This window comes from Theropithecus gelada, chromosome 16 (assembly GCF_003255815.1).
Source record: "Theropithecus gelada isolate Dixy chromosome 16, Tgel_1.0, whole genome shotgun sequence".
NCBI lineage: Eukaryota > Metazoa > Chordata > Mammalia > Primates > Cercopithecidae > Theropithecus > Theropithecus gelada.
The window spans coordinates 37,774,805-37,792,415 of NC_037684.1; the positions used below are offsets into that span (position 1 = coordinate 37,774,805).

General features: G+C 43.8%; 1 protein-coding gene across 1 annotated transcript in view; it reads right to left on the minus strand.

Annotated features, from left to right (window-relative positions):
* Positions 1–17,611, minus strand: part of ERN1 (endoplasmic reticulum to nucleus signaling 1) — a 91,194-nt gene that overhangs the window by 29,223 nt on the left and 44,360 nt on the right. The window contains exons 3-6 of the mRNA XM_025361529.1: positions 11,651–11,684; positions 10,536–10,608; positions 6,455–6,527; positions 3,280–3,402 (exon numbers count right to left, since the gene is read on the minus strand). Of these exons, the coding sequence (XP_025217314.1) occupies positions 3,280–3,402; positions 6,455–6,527; positions 10,536–10,608; positions 11,651–11,684 (303 nt within the window). The remainder of the gene's footprint in view (positions 1–3,279; positions 3,403–6,454; positions 6,528–10,535; positions 10,609–11,650; positions 11,685–17,611) is intronic.

A 17,611-nucleotide genomic window follows, 5' to 3' on the forward strand; every position in this document is an offset into this window, starting at 1 on the left:
AGCTGGTAGGTGGAGGCTGGGAGGCTGACAAAAAGGTTGGTGGAGACTTGCTAGTGCAGAGGGGGCACTGCTATTCAAAGTGGAAAAGGGGTGACCCAGCTTGTGGAGGGTGCCATGATGAGTATGACTATTACTTGCAGTAACTTGGAAGACAGAAAAAATATCTAATCAACTCAGGGATCCAACTAAGGAGATTTCCAGACAGAAAGCAGAGAATGTTGGTTTCTCTTAGCTGTCTATGATATACTGTGAGACAAATGAGCTGAGGAAGAAATTATTCAGCAGAATACAGAGGAAATATAAAGGGTCCAGGACTGAATACTGCTGGAAAAGATTCTCATTATAAAAAATAACTTTAGGGAAAAGATCAAATCCAGGGTACTGCCAGCAACAAAAAATGGGTTCAGGGTAAAGATCAATAAAATCAAAGGTTAAGCTGTAAGATCCTTCTTTGAGACCTCCAAAAGAGTTTAAGGCGGCTCCTCATACACCCTCTGCATCAAAGGAATTCTAAACTCACATTCCAAAGTCTAGAGACTTGTGGGTATGGTTTTTATCTAATGGAATAGACCATAATTTGACACATGGGAAGCTCACATAGTTTTTAAAGGAGTGGTATTAGCATAAACTAAAAGGATCAGAGACAGTTAAATTGAAAAAAAGGGTTTCTAGATCCCATTTCAATGGACAAGGAACAGACTGAGAAAGATACAAAACTGGCCATTTGTTACGGAAAAGAAAGGACTTCTCAGAGGGCAGAACCAAGAGCCACTGAGAGCACTATATTAGGGAACTAATCCCAGAGGGCAAAACTGGGCCCTAATGAAGGAATATTCCCTACCCCTGGAGGAGGGGAACCTGAAAACATGCGCCTGGCTAGATTTCAGAATTACTAAGGTCCAATGTGTGATATGTGTTTCTCTTTCCTGCCCTTTTTTGAGTGAACATGTTTATTGCAGCTATCTTGTCTCCATCTCACCACTGTATGTTGGGTGGGGGATGGGAAGGGGAGAAAGACCCTGTCTCTTTAATTCACAGGTCTCCAATCAAGAGGAGCTACACCTGAAGAACATCATCCACCTCCAGACCTGATGCAGATCACGAGACATGAGATTTTGGGACTGATGCTGGGATTGGATTTTGGGGGTCTTTGGAGGGAGTGGGAGGGTTGTAAATTACTACAGCCTGAGGGAGGACTGCGGTAGAACATCTCTAAAGGTCACTACCACCAATTCTTCCCATTCCTGTAATATGCATGTTACTCTTGCCATCAAGAGGCCGAGTCTGTATCTCTACCCTTGATTCTCAGTTGGCCTTGAGACTTGCTTTAACGAACAGACTGCAGTGGAAGGAAGGTTCTAGAACTTTTGAGCCCAGACCTTAGGAGGCACTGTAATACCCATTTTTACTCAAGAGGGAGCCCGGCTGCCATGTCAAGAGTCCAGGCTATCTATATGGAGAAAGGTCACATGGAAGTGAACCGAAATCTCAGATACATGAGTGAGGCCAACCAAGCATGTGGAGTAAAGATGATGGGTCCTTGCTGAGTCCTTCCTGAATTCCCTACAGAATCATTAACAATAAAATGCTTGTTTTAAGGCACTAAGTTGGGGTGGTTTGCCATGCAGCAATAGACAATGGAGGCAATGGATTTACACACCTATGCACACACATTCCACCTCATGCATATCCCAGCTCCTTTGAACACCACAGTTTCACCTGAGAACGACACAAGTTTTATATCTGGATGAAGCTGGGGCCACTGTAAGAATTTACTTGATGGAAAAGGTAAACACATAAATCCTAAGCAGTCACTACAGTTAGAAGCTGGAATACCTGATTTTTACAGTCTAAGACCTTCCACCCATTCCCAGGAGAGCCCAGCCAGCTTCTGCAGGGTCCAAGATTAGTCTCACTGAGTTTTAGAAATGCAGTGCTTTCCCCAACACTTTCAGGAAGGTTCTCTTTTTTTCAAATCCTTGGCTGTCTGAAAGTTTAGACCTAAATGTAGTGCTCAATTGTAATGAATTCATCCTAGGTTTTTGGTATAATTTTTTCCTTCTAAATGTTTTTTGTTTCTCCTTTTAGCTTTAAGTATCGTTCAACAAGTTTCATGGCATCCCTGACATGTGTGAGGTGCTGCACATATGATAATGAGTAAGGCAGGTCTCTGCAGTAATGGGGCTCACCCATTCATACACTCAAACATTGAGCCCCTGTTACACATCAGGCAATATGTCTGGTGTAGAGAGACAGCAGGTGAGCAAAACAAAGTCGTACCCTCAGGGAACTGATATTCTAGTGAGGGAGGCAGGAAGTAGGCACATAGAATTTATAAATATGCAGTGCCAAGAGTTAAGAAGAAAGAGGCTGAAAAAGGAGGAAACAGAAAATGGTGCGGTAAAGAGGGTGCAAGCCATGCCTGTAAAGGGACAATGACAAGGGGTGAGATGGCTGTCACAACAGGCTTGTTAACTGCTACGTGTGCCCCTAGAACGGGACAGCCAGGTGTTCCTGAGCAGGGTGGAGGCCGAGAGGCTGGAGAAGAGGCTTCACAGAGAAGGTGACTTTTGAGCAGAGTTGTGCAAGAAAAGAGGATATTTGCCAGATAGGCAAAAACAGGCATACCTGGTGGAGAGGGCCACACCACTACAAGCCTTTAAAAATGGCACTGCCATTCTGGGAGCTGCAGGCAGTTCATCCTAATTGGGAAACTTTTTTTGGGGGGGGTGGGGGGACGGAGTCTTACTCTTGTTGCCCAGACTGGAGTGCAGTGGCTTGATCTTGGCTCACTGCAACCTCCGCCTCCCAGGTTCAGGTGATTCTCCTGCCTCAGCCTCCTGAGTAGCTGGGATTACAGGCACCCGCCACCACACCCGGCTAATTTTGTATTTTTTTTAGTAGAGACAGCATTTTGCCATGTTGGCCAGGCTGGTCTCGAACTCCTGACCTCAGGTGATCCACCTGCCTCAGCCTCCCAAAATACTGGGATCACAGGCGTGAGCCACCGCGCCCGGCTAGGAAACTTTGAAATGAGTGAAATGAGGCGAGAGAGGTGGCAGTCACATCACAGGGGTTTTTCTGGGCAGTGGTGCAGTTTGGACTGTATCCCTTGAGCAGTGGGGGACACTGAAGGGTCTTATAAAGGAAAATGACATGATCAGACCTGTGTTTGGAAAAAGGAAGCTCTGGCCACCTTCTAGGGAAAGAGGCTGGGGAGCTTCTTCCGATCCCTTCTGGAAACAGGCAGGTTGTAGAAGACAAAGGTTCATTTCTTACCTGTTCGCCCAAGATACAGAAGAGAGGTTGATGGGCAGAGACTATCTGCAAAGGCTGATGACAAGGTCTGCTGCTTCTCCCCAGTCAGGAGGTCAATAACATACCAGATGTCCTGCTTTTTACCTGAAAGGACACAAAAACACATCATCGTTTACACCATATGGAAAAAAGTATCACTGCCAAACTAGCAGCCAAGATGCTCTGTATTGAGAGACATAGACCTGAAATTCTTAGGATGTCATTTCTAAGGTGATGATGTAAATGGTAATGCAGAGACAATAAAACTTCTAGGCCCATAGGTCTTATAATAATTTAATAACCTAATCATGGTATACAAATTCCTCCAAACCTAATAACATAATTATAGTTTCAAAAAGTTCCCCAAACTTTCAAGTTAGATTTTATTGCTTTGATGAGTGGCTTTAAATATGAAAAGTCTTGCCTGTGAAGGGTAACCCTTTTCCCATGGACTGGGATCTACAGAAATACAGAAATGTGCCCAGGGGTTTATCTCCCTAATAACCATCATTCACATTTCTCAACATCCCTACTAACTAGCCCCCACTGAGAAGGATCTACAGTTACTGTTTATGACTATAATTAACTAGTACCTGGGACTGGTCAGTGGAGTTGGTTGCAATCTGATGCTAAGGAGGTCAAAGTTGTCTCGGCCCCTGGTCCCAGCCAGTAAGTTATTCCCTGGCCTCGGACCATACCCCTAATCTTGGTCAGCTGATTATGACAGGCAGACAGCACGGTAAACAACACTATTAAGAAAATCCAAAGCATATGTATCAATGGTATACACCCAACAGCATCCTAGCAATGGAGAGTCAGTAGCACCGGCCTCCAATGTGAAGGTCAACACAGTCACTGTGATGTGTATATTTCTGTTTTGTAAAGCATGATCTCTGGTGGTCATTCGTATCTTCCTAACTTATTGGAAAAGTCTCCTATTTTGGAGACTCTTAGAAGCAGAATATTGAGATGCTGAGGAAGGTCACAGAGGCTTTGAATATTTTTTTTTTTTTTTTTTTTTGAGACCAGGATCTTGCTCTGTCACCCAAGTACAGGGTACAGAGGTGTGGTCATGGCTCACTGCAGCCTCGAACTCCTGGACTCAAGTGATCCTTTTGCCTCAGCCTCCTCATAGTTGAGACTACAGGCATGTGCCACTATGCCTGGCTCTTTTTTTTTTTTTCTGAGATGGAGTCTCACTCTGTCGCCCAGGCTGGAGTGCAGTGGCGCGATCTCGGCTCACTGCAACCTCTGTCTCCCAGGTTCAAATGATTCTCCTGCCTCAACCTCTCAAGTAGCTGGGACTACAGGCACGTGCTACCACACCCAGCTAATTTTCTGTATTTTTAGTAGAGACAGGGTTTCAACGTGTTAGCCAGGATGGTTTCGATCTCCTGACTTCATGATTCTCCTGACTCGGGCTGGGATTACAGGTGTGAGCCACCACGCCCGGCCACCTGGCTAATTTTTATTTATTTTTTATTTTTTTGAGATAGAGTCTTGCTCTGTCACCCAGGTTGGAGTGCAGTGGCACGATCTTGGCTCACTATAACTCTGCCTCCAGGGTTCAAGCGATTCTTCTGCCTCAGTCTCCCAAGTAGCTGGGACTACATGCGCCCGCCACCACATGAAGCTTAGTTTTTGTATTTTTAGTAGAGACTGGGTCTCACCATGTTGGCCAGGATGGTCTCGATCTCCTGACCTTGTGATCTGCCCACTTCAGCCTCCCAAAGTGCTGGGATGACAGGTGTGAGCCACCAGGCTCCTGGGCTATACCTGGCTAATTTTAAAAAAATGTTTCTTCTGTAAAGACAGGGTCTCACTATGTTGACCAGGCTGGTTTCAAACTCCTGGCCTCAAGCAAACCTCCTGCCTCAGCCTCTCAAAGTACTGGGATTACAGTTGTAAGCCACTGTGCCCGGCCTAGAATTTGCTAAAGCTATACTTCTAAAGTTCTAACAGATGTTGCATACATGCCTGCTCTACATGTGTGCAACTTACCCGTGGATCACAACTCTGTTCTCAATGACAAAATCATAGTATGAATGTGATCTGAAGGTAGAGGGGAACAGAGCTAAGACCACTAACCTTTTCCATCTGGCATGACATACCTGGTTACTTCAAGGACCACTAGAGTTTACATAACTCAGCTATTACTTTAATGGATAGACTGGGCAACTACCATGCTCTTAAATATGTTTAATGAACTCGCTTAAGAGGGCACAGCACAAAGATGATGAGAAGACAATACCCTAAGCAGCCTATAAGTGAATCGCTGGCAAAAGCTGAAAGACCAGATAGGACACAGTGACATGGATGGTCAGAAGATTGTCAGATGTTCCCAGGGCATGGCCCACAGAGAGAAAAATCTGTGCTGATTGTTTCCTCCATATTCCTAGGCTGGGAGTCCCTCATTCTGAAGGTGTGGAAGGAAGCAAGCGTCCCAGTGTCCTGAGCAAAACCTTAGAAGTCTGGCCTGCACTTGAGACCCAGAAATACACATAAAGCTTCTGGAGGCATGAATAGGCAATAAGCACTTTCAGTTCCTCAAAAAGAAAGCTGCTGTATAAATACGGGCTATTATTACTACTATGATTTCAAGATAAATACAGCTCTCCTTTGTGTTGCAAATGCTTTTTTATTGACATTTTGGCAGCAACACGGTAAAAGAAAAGCAGGTGATCTGATGCTTTGAAAGCTGTGACCCCATAGGTATGAAGGCAGTTTATCTAGGCAAGCTATTAAGTGCTGTTTTATCAAATATTCCGATAGCAGGAAATACTAAGAAAGCCCTATAATTAACAGGCAGAGCCTGGCTTTCCTTTCTTGGCTTAGACGATTGTATTCACTTTAAATTTCATCCATTTGCCACTGGGTATGTTGCAATCTTGGAATCTCAGGACTAAGTCAACACAGCAACTAAAAGCTTGTTAAATGAGTAACCATATTAATGATGTCAATTCTTCTCCCAAGTTGGGGGAACCTTTTCTTAATTGGTCAGCTGATCCTGGGGAGAACAGCACCTGAAGCACAACCCAGGAAAGAAAGGGTTGGCAAGGCGGTGCCTGCGCCCTCTCTCTCCACATGCCACTTTCCCAGATTCTGGGACTTACATCAAAGAGACACAAGTTTCAGGGTTGGAGACAGGAACTCTTACCCATGTAGAGGATTCCATCTGAACTTCGGCACGGGGATGCCTGCACCAATTCTGGGATGGTAAAAGGAAGTTTCTTCAAAAAAAAAAAAAAAAAAAAGGGAAAAAAGTTAACCAAGTCTTGTGCAATTATTATAATTTTACCAGGCAGTCTGTTTCTATTACCTAATTCTGCTAAAAAGAGAGAAGCACTTTGCAGATGGGAGTTTTCCTAACTGAATACCAAGGAGAAGGGGGCACCCTATGCTTCCACATCTACTTTGTTTTCATTTTTATTTTTTTGAGACAGGGTCTCACTCTGTTGACCAGGCTGGAGTGCAGTGGTGCCATCTTGGCTCACAGCAACCTCTGCCTCCTGAGTTCAAGTGATTCTCCCACCTCAGCCTCCCAAGTAGCTGGGATTACAGGCATGTTGCCACTACACCCAGCTAATTTTCCACATCTATTTTGACAAGCTCCTAGGTCCCTGAGCTCCATAAACATCCACTCCTTTACTTGACACCATGTGCTGATGCCCCTTAAGGTCTCCTGTCCAGGGTGCTTCCCAGGGGTGACACAAACCTTTTCTGAAAATATTTACACAAATATGGAAAGTTATATATTCTTTGAAATTCTAAGAGTGGGAGAAAGAATTGTCCTGGCTTGGAATACAGAGCTACAGCTGGCTAGACTGAGTAGAATGACAGTCCTTTGTAGAGCCCCCATGGGAGGGAGCCACGACATTGATGCTGAAGGGATGCAACGTTGGTGCCAAGCTCAAGCTTCGAAGGAAAGGAGAAGTTGCCATTACAGGGGCAACACAAGAGTCTGAGGTGGAAAAGAGTTCTGATGTTTTCTTCAGTAAAAAATTCACTATTGAAAAACAAGAAAAATGGAGACTTTTGGTTTTAAAGAGGAAGTTAAGATAGGTGCCAGGAAAAGAAACTCGAAGGAATCCAAATGTTTCAACTGCATTTCATCATAAAACTGATTCTTCTGAGTCTACAGCTGTCATCTGACGAGCTCTTTTGGTTAGTGCTCGTTTCAGTATACTTTATTTTTAGAACATTCTGTGTTCCTGAAATTGTTCTATAGATACCTGCTTTTATAGAAATGCCTCTACTGCATGGTCACCTTTTTCTCCAAGAAAGAAAAGATTTCTCTCTAGCTTTAATAAGCAGAGCTTTGCATACTAAATAACTTGGATTTTCCCATCATCCCAACATTCAAACCAAGCCTCAGAGGAGGAAAAATGCTTCAGAGAGGCTGCAATGACTGGGTTTTGCCACATGTTTCTGAGAATCAGAAAGGCACTGCAGATCGTCCAGTCTCCTGGAGTCCTGTGGTCTGTGCTTCAAGGCCCAAGCTTGGGAAACACTGTTTGTGGAGCTGCTAAACCACAACCCAGGAAGGAGCACAAGGGAGCGATGAAGGGCATCCTCTTTAAGAACCAACTCCAACACGAGAAGACTCGGCCCTGGACATATTCCTTCACTTCTCCAGGCTCAGTTTCCACACCTCTAAAATGGGGATATCACCCACAGGGCTGCTGAGAGATTCAAATGAGATAACTTATACAACTCACTCAGCCCAGTTTCTGGCAAACAAATTGCTTAAGAAATGAGGACTACAGAGCTGTGGAGAGAAACCGAGGGAGAGCAGTGTTGAAGGTGAAATACACCCAGCTCTACACAAGCTTGCCCTCCTCCCCTCTGTTTTGGTCACAGGCATTCACAAAATAATTTTAAAATACCCAAGTTAAAGCCCACAATCCACTTACAGCCTAGACAAGTGGTTCTCATCCTCGGTTGCACATGAGAATTAATTGGAAGCTTTCAAAACTTCCTACTGATGCATATTATGCAAACAGAAAAGCACTCATCATCACACAGCTCAGTCAATGTTCACAAAGTGAACATACCCACAGAACCAGCATCCAGGTGAAGAAACAGAAGCCCCCCCCACCCTCTTGCCCCCCTTCCTAGCCATAACTCTCCAGGGTAACTATTATCCTAACTTCAAAACAGCAGAGACTCGTTTTTCCTGTTTTTGGCTTTATATAAGTGAACGGCAGTGTGTGGCCTTTTTGGTCTGTCTTGTTTTGTTCAACGTGGCGCTTGCGAGTCATCTGTGGTGTGTGTCGTCAGACTGTTGTTGGTCCTCATCACTGGGCATGCCTCTTCTAGAGTTGATTTTTCCACTCCACCGTGGATGTTATTTGGCCACTCTGCTTATTATAAATGGTGCTGCTGTACATTTGGGCACGTGTCCATTGGTGAACAAACGTGCATTTCTCTTTTGTTTTTTGAGACAGAGTCTCGCTCTGTTGCCCAGGCTGGAGGGCAGTGGCACGATCTCAACTCACTGCAAGCTCCACCTCCTGGGTTCACGCCATTCTCCTGCCTCAGCCTTCCGAGTAGCTGGGACTACAGGCGTCTGCCACCTCGTCCGGCTAATTTTTTGTATTTTTAGTAGAGACGGGGTTTCACCGTGGTCTCAATCCCTGGCCACGTGATCCGCCCGCCTTGGCCTCCCAAAGTGCTGGGATTACAGGTGTGAGCCACCGCGCCCAACCACAAACGTGCATTTCTATTGGGTCTGTAACCTAGGAAGGCATTTCTGGGTCCTAAGGACTTTAGGACTTACTGCCAAACAGTTTGCCAAACCACTTGTGCCACACTGCACTTCCACCAGCAGTAGGTGAGAGTCCTGGTTGCTCCATATCATCACCACATTTTCTTTTTCTACTTCCCTTGTCTTGGCCATTCTGGTGAGTATCAGTATGGCACTGTGACTTTAATTTGCATTTACTAATGACTAATAAAATGGAACATCTTTTCATATGTTTATGACCATTTGGATATTCTCTTCTGTCATTCTTCCACTGGGCTGTCTTTTTTAATGTACCATAGGATTTCTTCATGTATTCTGAATATGAACTTTTGTTGGATGTGCATACTACAAATACTTTGTGACCCCTTAAGAAGGAAAAGTTCTTAATTTTAATATAGTCAATATATTGATTTTTTTGCTAAATTTATAGTGTTCTTTAATATCCTATTTAAGAAATCTCTACTCACTCTGAGATCATGAAGATGGTTCCATTACTTTTTTTCTTAAAGCTTTATTATTTTGCATTTCACATTTAGATGTGTGATCTATCTGGAACTGATTTTATATGTGTTGTGGGGGGTAGGAGTCAAGACTTTCATTCCTATATGGATATCCCAATTGACCTACACCATTTATTGCAAAAACACTGTAAGCTGGGTGGTGGTGGCTCACGCCTGTAATCCCAGCACTTTGGGAGGCCGAGGTGGGCGGATCACGAGGTCAGGAGATCGAGACCATCCTGGCTAACACAGTGAAACCCTGTCTCTACTAAAAATACAAAAATTAGCCGGGTGTGATGGCGGGTGCCTGTAGTCCCAGCTACTCGGGAGGCTGAGGCAGGAGAATGGTGTGAATCCGGGAGGCGGCACTTCCAGTGAGCCCAGATCGTGCCACTGCACTCCACCCTGGGCGACAGAGTGAGAGACTGTCTCAAAAAAAAAAAAAAAAAAAAGTCCTGATGACTTAGATCAATTAAATCGGGACCTTCTAGGATTGGGCTCTATGTTCTAGGTCCCAATGCTGTTTTTTCGAATTCCAGGTTATTACAATGTATAACTAAGGCTGAAAACCACTGGTTTAGATTCTCAAATGGAGATGAGGATGGAATAACACATGACTCCCCTAAGGAGTCATTGGAAGGTGGGGCAGGTGGAGACAGCATTTCCCTATATCCCTCCCTCCTAAGGTGAGGGTCACCAGTTAGAGCAAACCCTGTTCCTAACACTATATCCTCCAGTGTATGGGCTGGGCCATGAGAACCTGCTGGTCTGCATCCGTGTTTCTGAACTCTGGCACCACATTTAAAAGCTCATTTAGGAAGCTCTCTGAAAAGACTGATGCCCAGGCTCCCCTCTAGATCACCTGAATCAGAATCCCCAGGGGTTGTTTTTAAAAGCTCTGGGCGGGAGACACAGTAAGACACTGTGCAGACACACTTAAGGACTGCTGGTCTAGAACCCCTGGAGTACAAAAAGAAGCTAAATATACTCACCGTCAGGCCTTCATTATTCTTGCTTCCAAGCGTATACAGGCTGCCATCATTAGGATCTGGGAGAAAGGCAGGCCTAGAGATTAAATAATAAATATCAAAGATAAATTACAGTCCAGGGCATGGAACAACATATCAAAGCCACGCGAACCCATGATGGAGTAATAGAGAGTGGGGGGTGGTTGTGTGTGGGTGTATAAGTGAGTATATAAGACAATTCCATCCACTATTCTCTCTCAATTCAACCACAGATAAATAAAATACCCCTATGGTGGTAAACACTATCCTCGACTGGAGAAAAGCGGCCTGAAAGGAGAAATCATACAAAACCACAGAAGACAAATCATCATTTGGTCAAAGCGCTCTGGATGAAGGCAAAATATGTGAAAAGGACCCAGCAAGTCCACTTTTCAATTTCTACATCAATTGTATATAGAACTTCAGCCATTAATATTTAATAGCATAGCATGGTACATAAACAGGTAGAACAAATCTGCTTTTAGTTTTCAAGAGATATTTTTTGTTTAACTGGAGGCAATAAAAGCAGACACTAATGGCTTGACATCAGAGAGAACCCGCCAAGGGGACAGATCAAGGTCTCTCCGTCAGTAGCTTCCCTCGAAGCAGATGTGAAGTGGTCTTTTGTCAAGTTAATCTGCTAAAGACTGAACTGTAACTACAGTCCCTCAGAAACTCTTGGCTGAATTGTTCCTTTACTTAGGTTGCGCCATCATTTAAGGCTCTTACAGGCGCTATCCAGCTTTTACTCCAACACACGCTCTGCAGTAGCAGGTCACATTCACCTTTTTTCTCCATGATATGACACAGCAAAGAGGAAGAGGTCCAGTCCCCCTGAGGACTTTGGAAGTTTAAGCTCAAAGCTCAACTTGAGTTTCATCTCAAATAAGCCTTTTTAAAACCACTACCCTTCTCCCCCAGGAAACTGACGACCTCCTCCTCAATACAGGCTTTCATCATAGCACCTGTAAGACTTTATATGTCACTCACTGCTATTCCTCAAACTTACACATATATGCACTCCCAGCAATTGGCCTCATAAACACTGATTGAATGAAGACTGAATTTAAGGGAAGTACTGAGCAAATTGGAAAACTTACTCTTCCACATGCGTTGGGACCTGCAGAACTGGATCTGTGCAAAAGAACAACAAAGGCATCATCAGAAACATCCCAAAATGTCAAGATTCCCAGAGGCTTCCCAGGACCAGGTCAAGCTGTACCGGTAATAACTTTCTCCCCCATGTTAACCTACGTGGTCTAGTGTACGTGAAGGTTATATGCACGTTTGCATCATCATGCATATCTTTTAGAAAACATATCCACAGTGATGCAAATGTAAGCTCTGGATAGTCACCGAGGCTGGATAGAGAACTGAGACCAGAACATAACTGCTTTCAAGAAACCTGCATATAACTTGGGGGATGGATGCAGAACGAAGAACCAGCCACCACCCACAGTGGACAAGGGGTCAGAGCATCACTATCTGACACCTCAAGGACTTCTAAAACCTAAATCATTACCTTGTCCGATGCCTGAAGTAGCTCTACATATTCCCATTAGGAAAAGTAAAACTGGTTTAAGAACTGACATCGATTGGATAGCAAATGGATACACCTCTTTGGAGCGGCAATCCTAGAGCCTCCAAGTGTTCATTCCCTTTGGCCCACCCATTGCATTTCTATAAAATCTAATTTAAAGATAATATAAAGTATAGAAAATGGCTTTTTGTACAAAGATGTGTATGTAGCAGCATTACAAATGACCTACCCAATAATATGGTTAAATTACAGAATGTCCCCTGGGCAAAAAATTAAGGCTTCTAAGAGGGCTAATGAAGTTTTAAGACATAAACAAACCTACGCTACTATGTTCAGGAGAAGAGATAACATTGTACATACAGTATTAATGCAACTATGGGGAAAGGCTTCAATGTACCTAACTAGATGGAAAGATCAAAAATGCTAATTGTAAATTATCCTTGTTGGGAATGCAACTCCCCCCAACCTTTTCTATATCTTAAAATTTCTGCAAGAGCAGGCATTACTTTTTAAATTGAGAACGTGTTTTTTTCTCTAAGTCAATTTTACATTTGCAGCAATTAATGGCAGAATTCTTCCCTCCCTAGATTTTCCTTGGCACAAAGCAAGAGGAAGCTCCTGATTCCAGGGGCAGATGGTGGTGGCAGTGAGAGAGCATGAACACTGGCACAGCAGCACTGTGTAGTGAGAGATCTATGCGTCCGCAGGCAGGAGATTCACAGCGATGAGGTATTTCCAGCAACCAAAACCCCACAGCCTTGCTATTCACAACTTAAGCTCTGGGGGCAAGAACAGCAAGTATTCTTATATGATTTTGTATGCAGAATTCCAGACTCTGGAGGCTCTGCTTATGGTGACAGACAGCTGTCCAATCCATCCAATTATTGGATGAAGGAAAATCTTTTAAGCCTTATCACATGTTGACTTTGCTTAAAAGCCCAGCTCCTATACAAAGGCATATGGTGTTCACAATAACAGGTACACACACCATATGTGGTCTGTGGGCAGCAAACAAACAATTCACTACACCAAAAACACTTTAGGAAACAGGAAGAACTTTCAGTCAGTAAGCATATGTTTATCTTCCCATTAATCACCTCTCGGTACACTCTCACAAACAGACTGATGCAAGAGACAGGAAATAAAGGCACACCACACTCATCCTACTCAAACGAGCTAGTCAAGGTGCAATAACCCAGTTACCTTAACACGGGCCTGAAGCCACGCAAGTCAAGAGCAAGAATATCATATTCCGAAGAAAACATGGCAGTAAATGGCATCTTTTTTGTTTGTTTCAGCCACTTAAAGGTATCACAGATAAACGCAGATTAAGAGGACGCAGCCAAATTCCAGCAATTCACCAGAAACAAGACATGGAGACCAATATGATTTAAATTCCTGTTCATAACCTGATCTTTGCTGTACAGTGTTTGCTCAGTCTCACAGACCTGTCTTCAGATGCAGATTTTCCAGGTTTTCTATAGCTTAGCCACTGGTCACCTGACACTGAGGCCTCAGGTCCCAAGATGTGCTCTGTACCAGGAAGGTTCCAGTTAAGATTCAGGACGTTGGCAGGAGACAGGGGAAGATTCCTGGGACAACTACATTGGTGTTTAAGAACTGTGATCTTTTTTTCTAGGCTTAGGAGAAGATAAACTCCAGTAGGAGGACCTTATGGTTGTCTTAGTATTTCCCATCCACTCAGTAAAATAAGTACCTGGAATAAGCCTCTTCAAAGCTGCAGGCCAGGTAAAGACGCAATTATTACGACAGTTCTGACAGAGACAGACACACTGCTGCTTGGCTTCTGAAATGTAACAATGACCTAATTCTGTAAATGTTTTTCTTTAAGAATCATCTGAATTCAAGATTTGCTTTAAAATACTACAGAAAATAATTACATGGGGGTGGGGAGGACAGATAAAACAAAAAGTGGCAGGCTGTTGATAACAGTTAAAGATGAGAAATGGGAACCCTGGAGTGTTATTTTACTACTCTCTGTACATATGCTTAAAGTTTTTCATATTAAAAAAGGTTAAAGAGAAAAATCTTTGGAAAGTCAGCAAAAATAAAAACAAAGAGCATTATGTGAAAATGTGCAATGAAAGAACAACATGAAAAAGTGGTTTTGATTTAATAATGAGAACTGGTATCAGGCAAGATTCTTGCTTTAAAAAAAAAAGTTTTCAGCCATGTGAAAAGAAACACTGTCCTGCCTGTAGGGATGTAAACAAATACTGCTGTAAAATAAGCCACTATCTATATGGGGCCTGATAAGAATAAAAGCCAATGTCACCAAGTTGTTTTACTTTCAAAAAAAAAAAAAGTTGGGGGGAGTCACTTCACAAGTATAAAAAGTGGCTGTTATGTAAGGTAAAGGTAAGGTTATCTGGTAAAGGTACAGATATGGGAAAATGTAGCTGAAATAAAGGTTTGGTCTCCCAGGATTAACACGGGAAAGAAACAAACCTGCTCACTGATCCCCTGGGAGCAGTCACTGGCCTCAACTCCATTCCCCGGCCCCCATCGTGTGTCCAGCTGAGGCCTGGAATGGCACAAGCTTTACACCTGCAGGAACTGACATCCTGGGTGAGGTCAGGAGATGCTCATTGCTAGGCTATTGTGCTAATCTAAATCACCTCTTTAAGCTCAAATGACAAAACAGACGTCCACATCTTTCCTTTGTCCAAGTTCATAAGGGTAAAGTTTTAAACATTTCTGTCCCCAAAAGCAGTGAATTTTTGTCCCCACTCCCTCCTCCACACAGGGAGGAACACTGCCAGCTTCTCCCTTCAGCCTTTCTTCTCACTCAGAGAGCACATGCCTCTCTTTAACTTCCACCCTAACCACAGTGGGGTTCTAGGCTCCCCTCTCCTGGGTCCTCTCTCCCGGGTCCTCTCTCTGGATCAACTGGACACATCCACTACTTCCCACCAACACCTCAGCCTCTGCTTGCCCAAGTCACACCCTCTGTCTTTTGACCCAGGCTGGCTTCTACTCCTGACTACCGTATTTTATTGACAGTACCACCATTCTCCTAGAAGACAGCCACGATTCAGACGACACTGTTGACATCTATTTCTCCCTAACACATGCTATCGGTTGCCAAACTCTGTGGTCTATTTCGATGCCAATCATAGTTCTGTGTCCTGTTTCCATTCCCTTCAACACCATTGGAACCCTTTGTCTTCCCTCCTCTCCTTATCTGTGTGGTCTTTGGAATCAGACAAACGAAGGTGTAAATCCTGGCTCTGCCAATCACCAGCTGAGTGACCTTGGCAAAGTTACTTAAGCTCGCAGAGCCTCAATTTCCTCATCAGTAAGGAAAAAAAAAAAATAGAGATAAAATCATCCTCATGGGGCATCTCTATGTGGATTAAATGTTTGTCAAGACTGTAAGTCAATGCCTTGACACTGAGAAGAGTGATCCTTTGAAAGGCATAAATCAGATTAAGCTTCTCTGTCACTCAAAATCCTTTGGTGGTTCCCCATCTCACTCAGTGAAGGTCAGTGTTTACACAGCAGCTCATAAATGCCAAGCAGTCCCTCCCTTTCAACCTGTCACCCTCTAATAATCTCCCACTATTTCCCACACACTCCATTCCAGCCATGCCGGCCTGCAAGTATTCAACAAGCACTGCCAGGCCTGCCCCTGCCTCGGGACCTTTGCACTGGCTGTTCCTCTGCTTAGGTCTTTGATCAACTGTTGGCATCTCGGAGAGGTCTCCTATGATCACCTCCTACTGCCCAGGATTTCCTACCCTTCTTCCCTGCTTAATTTTTCTCCATGTCACTTACCACCTCTGTAGTTCTGTATATTTTATTGCTTACTTAATGCCTGACTCTGGCCACTGAGGGTTGGGATTTATTTTTTTGTTATCTGCATCTTCCCAGGGATCTAAAACAATACCTGACACACAGGTGGTAACCAATGTATTTGTTGAATGGAGCAATTAGGTGTCATTTCCTGTCTTAGTCTGTTTGTGTTCCTATAAAGGAATACCTGAGGCTGGGTAATTTATAAAGAAAAGAGGTTTATTTGGCTCACGGTTCTGCAGGCTGTGCAAGAAGCATGGCACTAGCATCTGCCTCTGATGAAGGCTTCTGGCTGCTTCCACTAGTGGCAGAAGGCAAAGGGGAGCTGGCATGCACAGAGATCGCAGGGCAAGAGAAGCAGCAAGAGAGAGGGGAGAAGGTGCCAGGCTCTTTTTAACAAGCAGCTCTCACAGGAACTAACAGGGTGAGGACTCACTCACTACAGTGAGGACAGCGCCAAGCCATTCACGAGGGATCCACCCCCAAGACCCAAACACTTCCCATTAGGCTCCACCTCCATCACTGGGAATCAAATTTCAACATGAGGTTTGGAGGGTCAAATATTCAAACTAGAGCAGTTTCTTTCCTACTTCCACTCTTGCCCAGCCTGGAAATCCATTGTTGATCACTTTTAATAATCCAGCAGATAAGCTCTACTCACCCTGAACCCAGGATCTGCATAGCAGTCCCTGTTCCTCCACCCAGGCTTCTGAGCACGGCTGTAGAAAATACTGCGATCATTTGTGGAGATACCATCATACACCGTATCTCCATGGTGTGGCCAGCTAGGCCCCTGCCACTAGGAGATCCTGGCTGACTTCTGTTCTCACCCCTGTAGCTGGTATTTCAAACTAATCCTTGCCTCAAGGTCCCTGTCTCTCCACAAATGATTCTGCCTTCTGTGTTATAGGGGAAATTAAGGGAAACTGAGTGAGCTCGCTGAAACTTTCTACCCTTTGCATTCTACATTTGCTCAGCTCCACCCTTCCTTTCACATCTCTATAAAGGGACAATGCTTTTGTCTTCTCACTCATAGGTATTTCACACTCATACTAGATCCTGTCTCCAAGGATCTTCAACTCCTCCTTTGCCTGTAAATACAAAAACCCCTTGGCTCTGCCCACTCTTCTGTACACTCTCCTTTCCCTCCAAAATGCATCCATTTTAAGTTTACAGTTCAATGAATCTTGAAAAACACACACACCCATGTAACTATCTTTACCATCAAGATACAGAACATTTCCATCACCCTAAAACATTTTTTCATATCCCTTTGGATTCAACACTCCCGAATCCTGCTCCAGATAAGCACCAGTTCATTTTGTTTGTTCTAAAATTTCACAAATGACCACGTCATAGATACTCATTTGTGCCTGGCCTCTTTATTTCACATAATATCTTAGATATCCATCCATATTGTTGTGTGTATCATAGTTCGCTCTTTTTTATTGCTGAATAGTATTCTACTGTAAGAATTTACCACAATCTGTTTACCTATTTACCTGCTGAGGGACATTTGAGTTGCTTCTATTTTTCTGGCTGGTGTGAATAAAGCTGCTGTGAACATTTGCGTATGAGTCTTTATTTGGACCTATTTTCATTTCTTTTCTTTTTCTTTCTTTCTTTTTTTTTTTTTCTTTTGAGACGGAGTCTAGCTCTGTCGCCTAGGCTGGAGTGCAGTGGCACAATCTCAGCTCACCGCAAC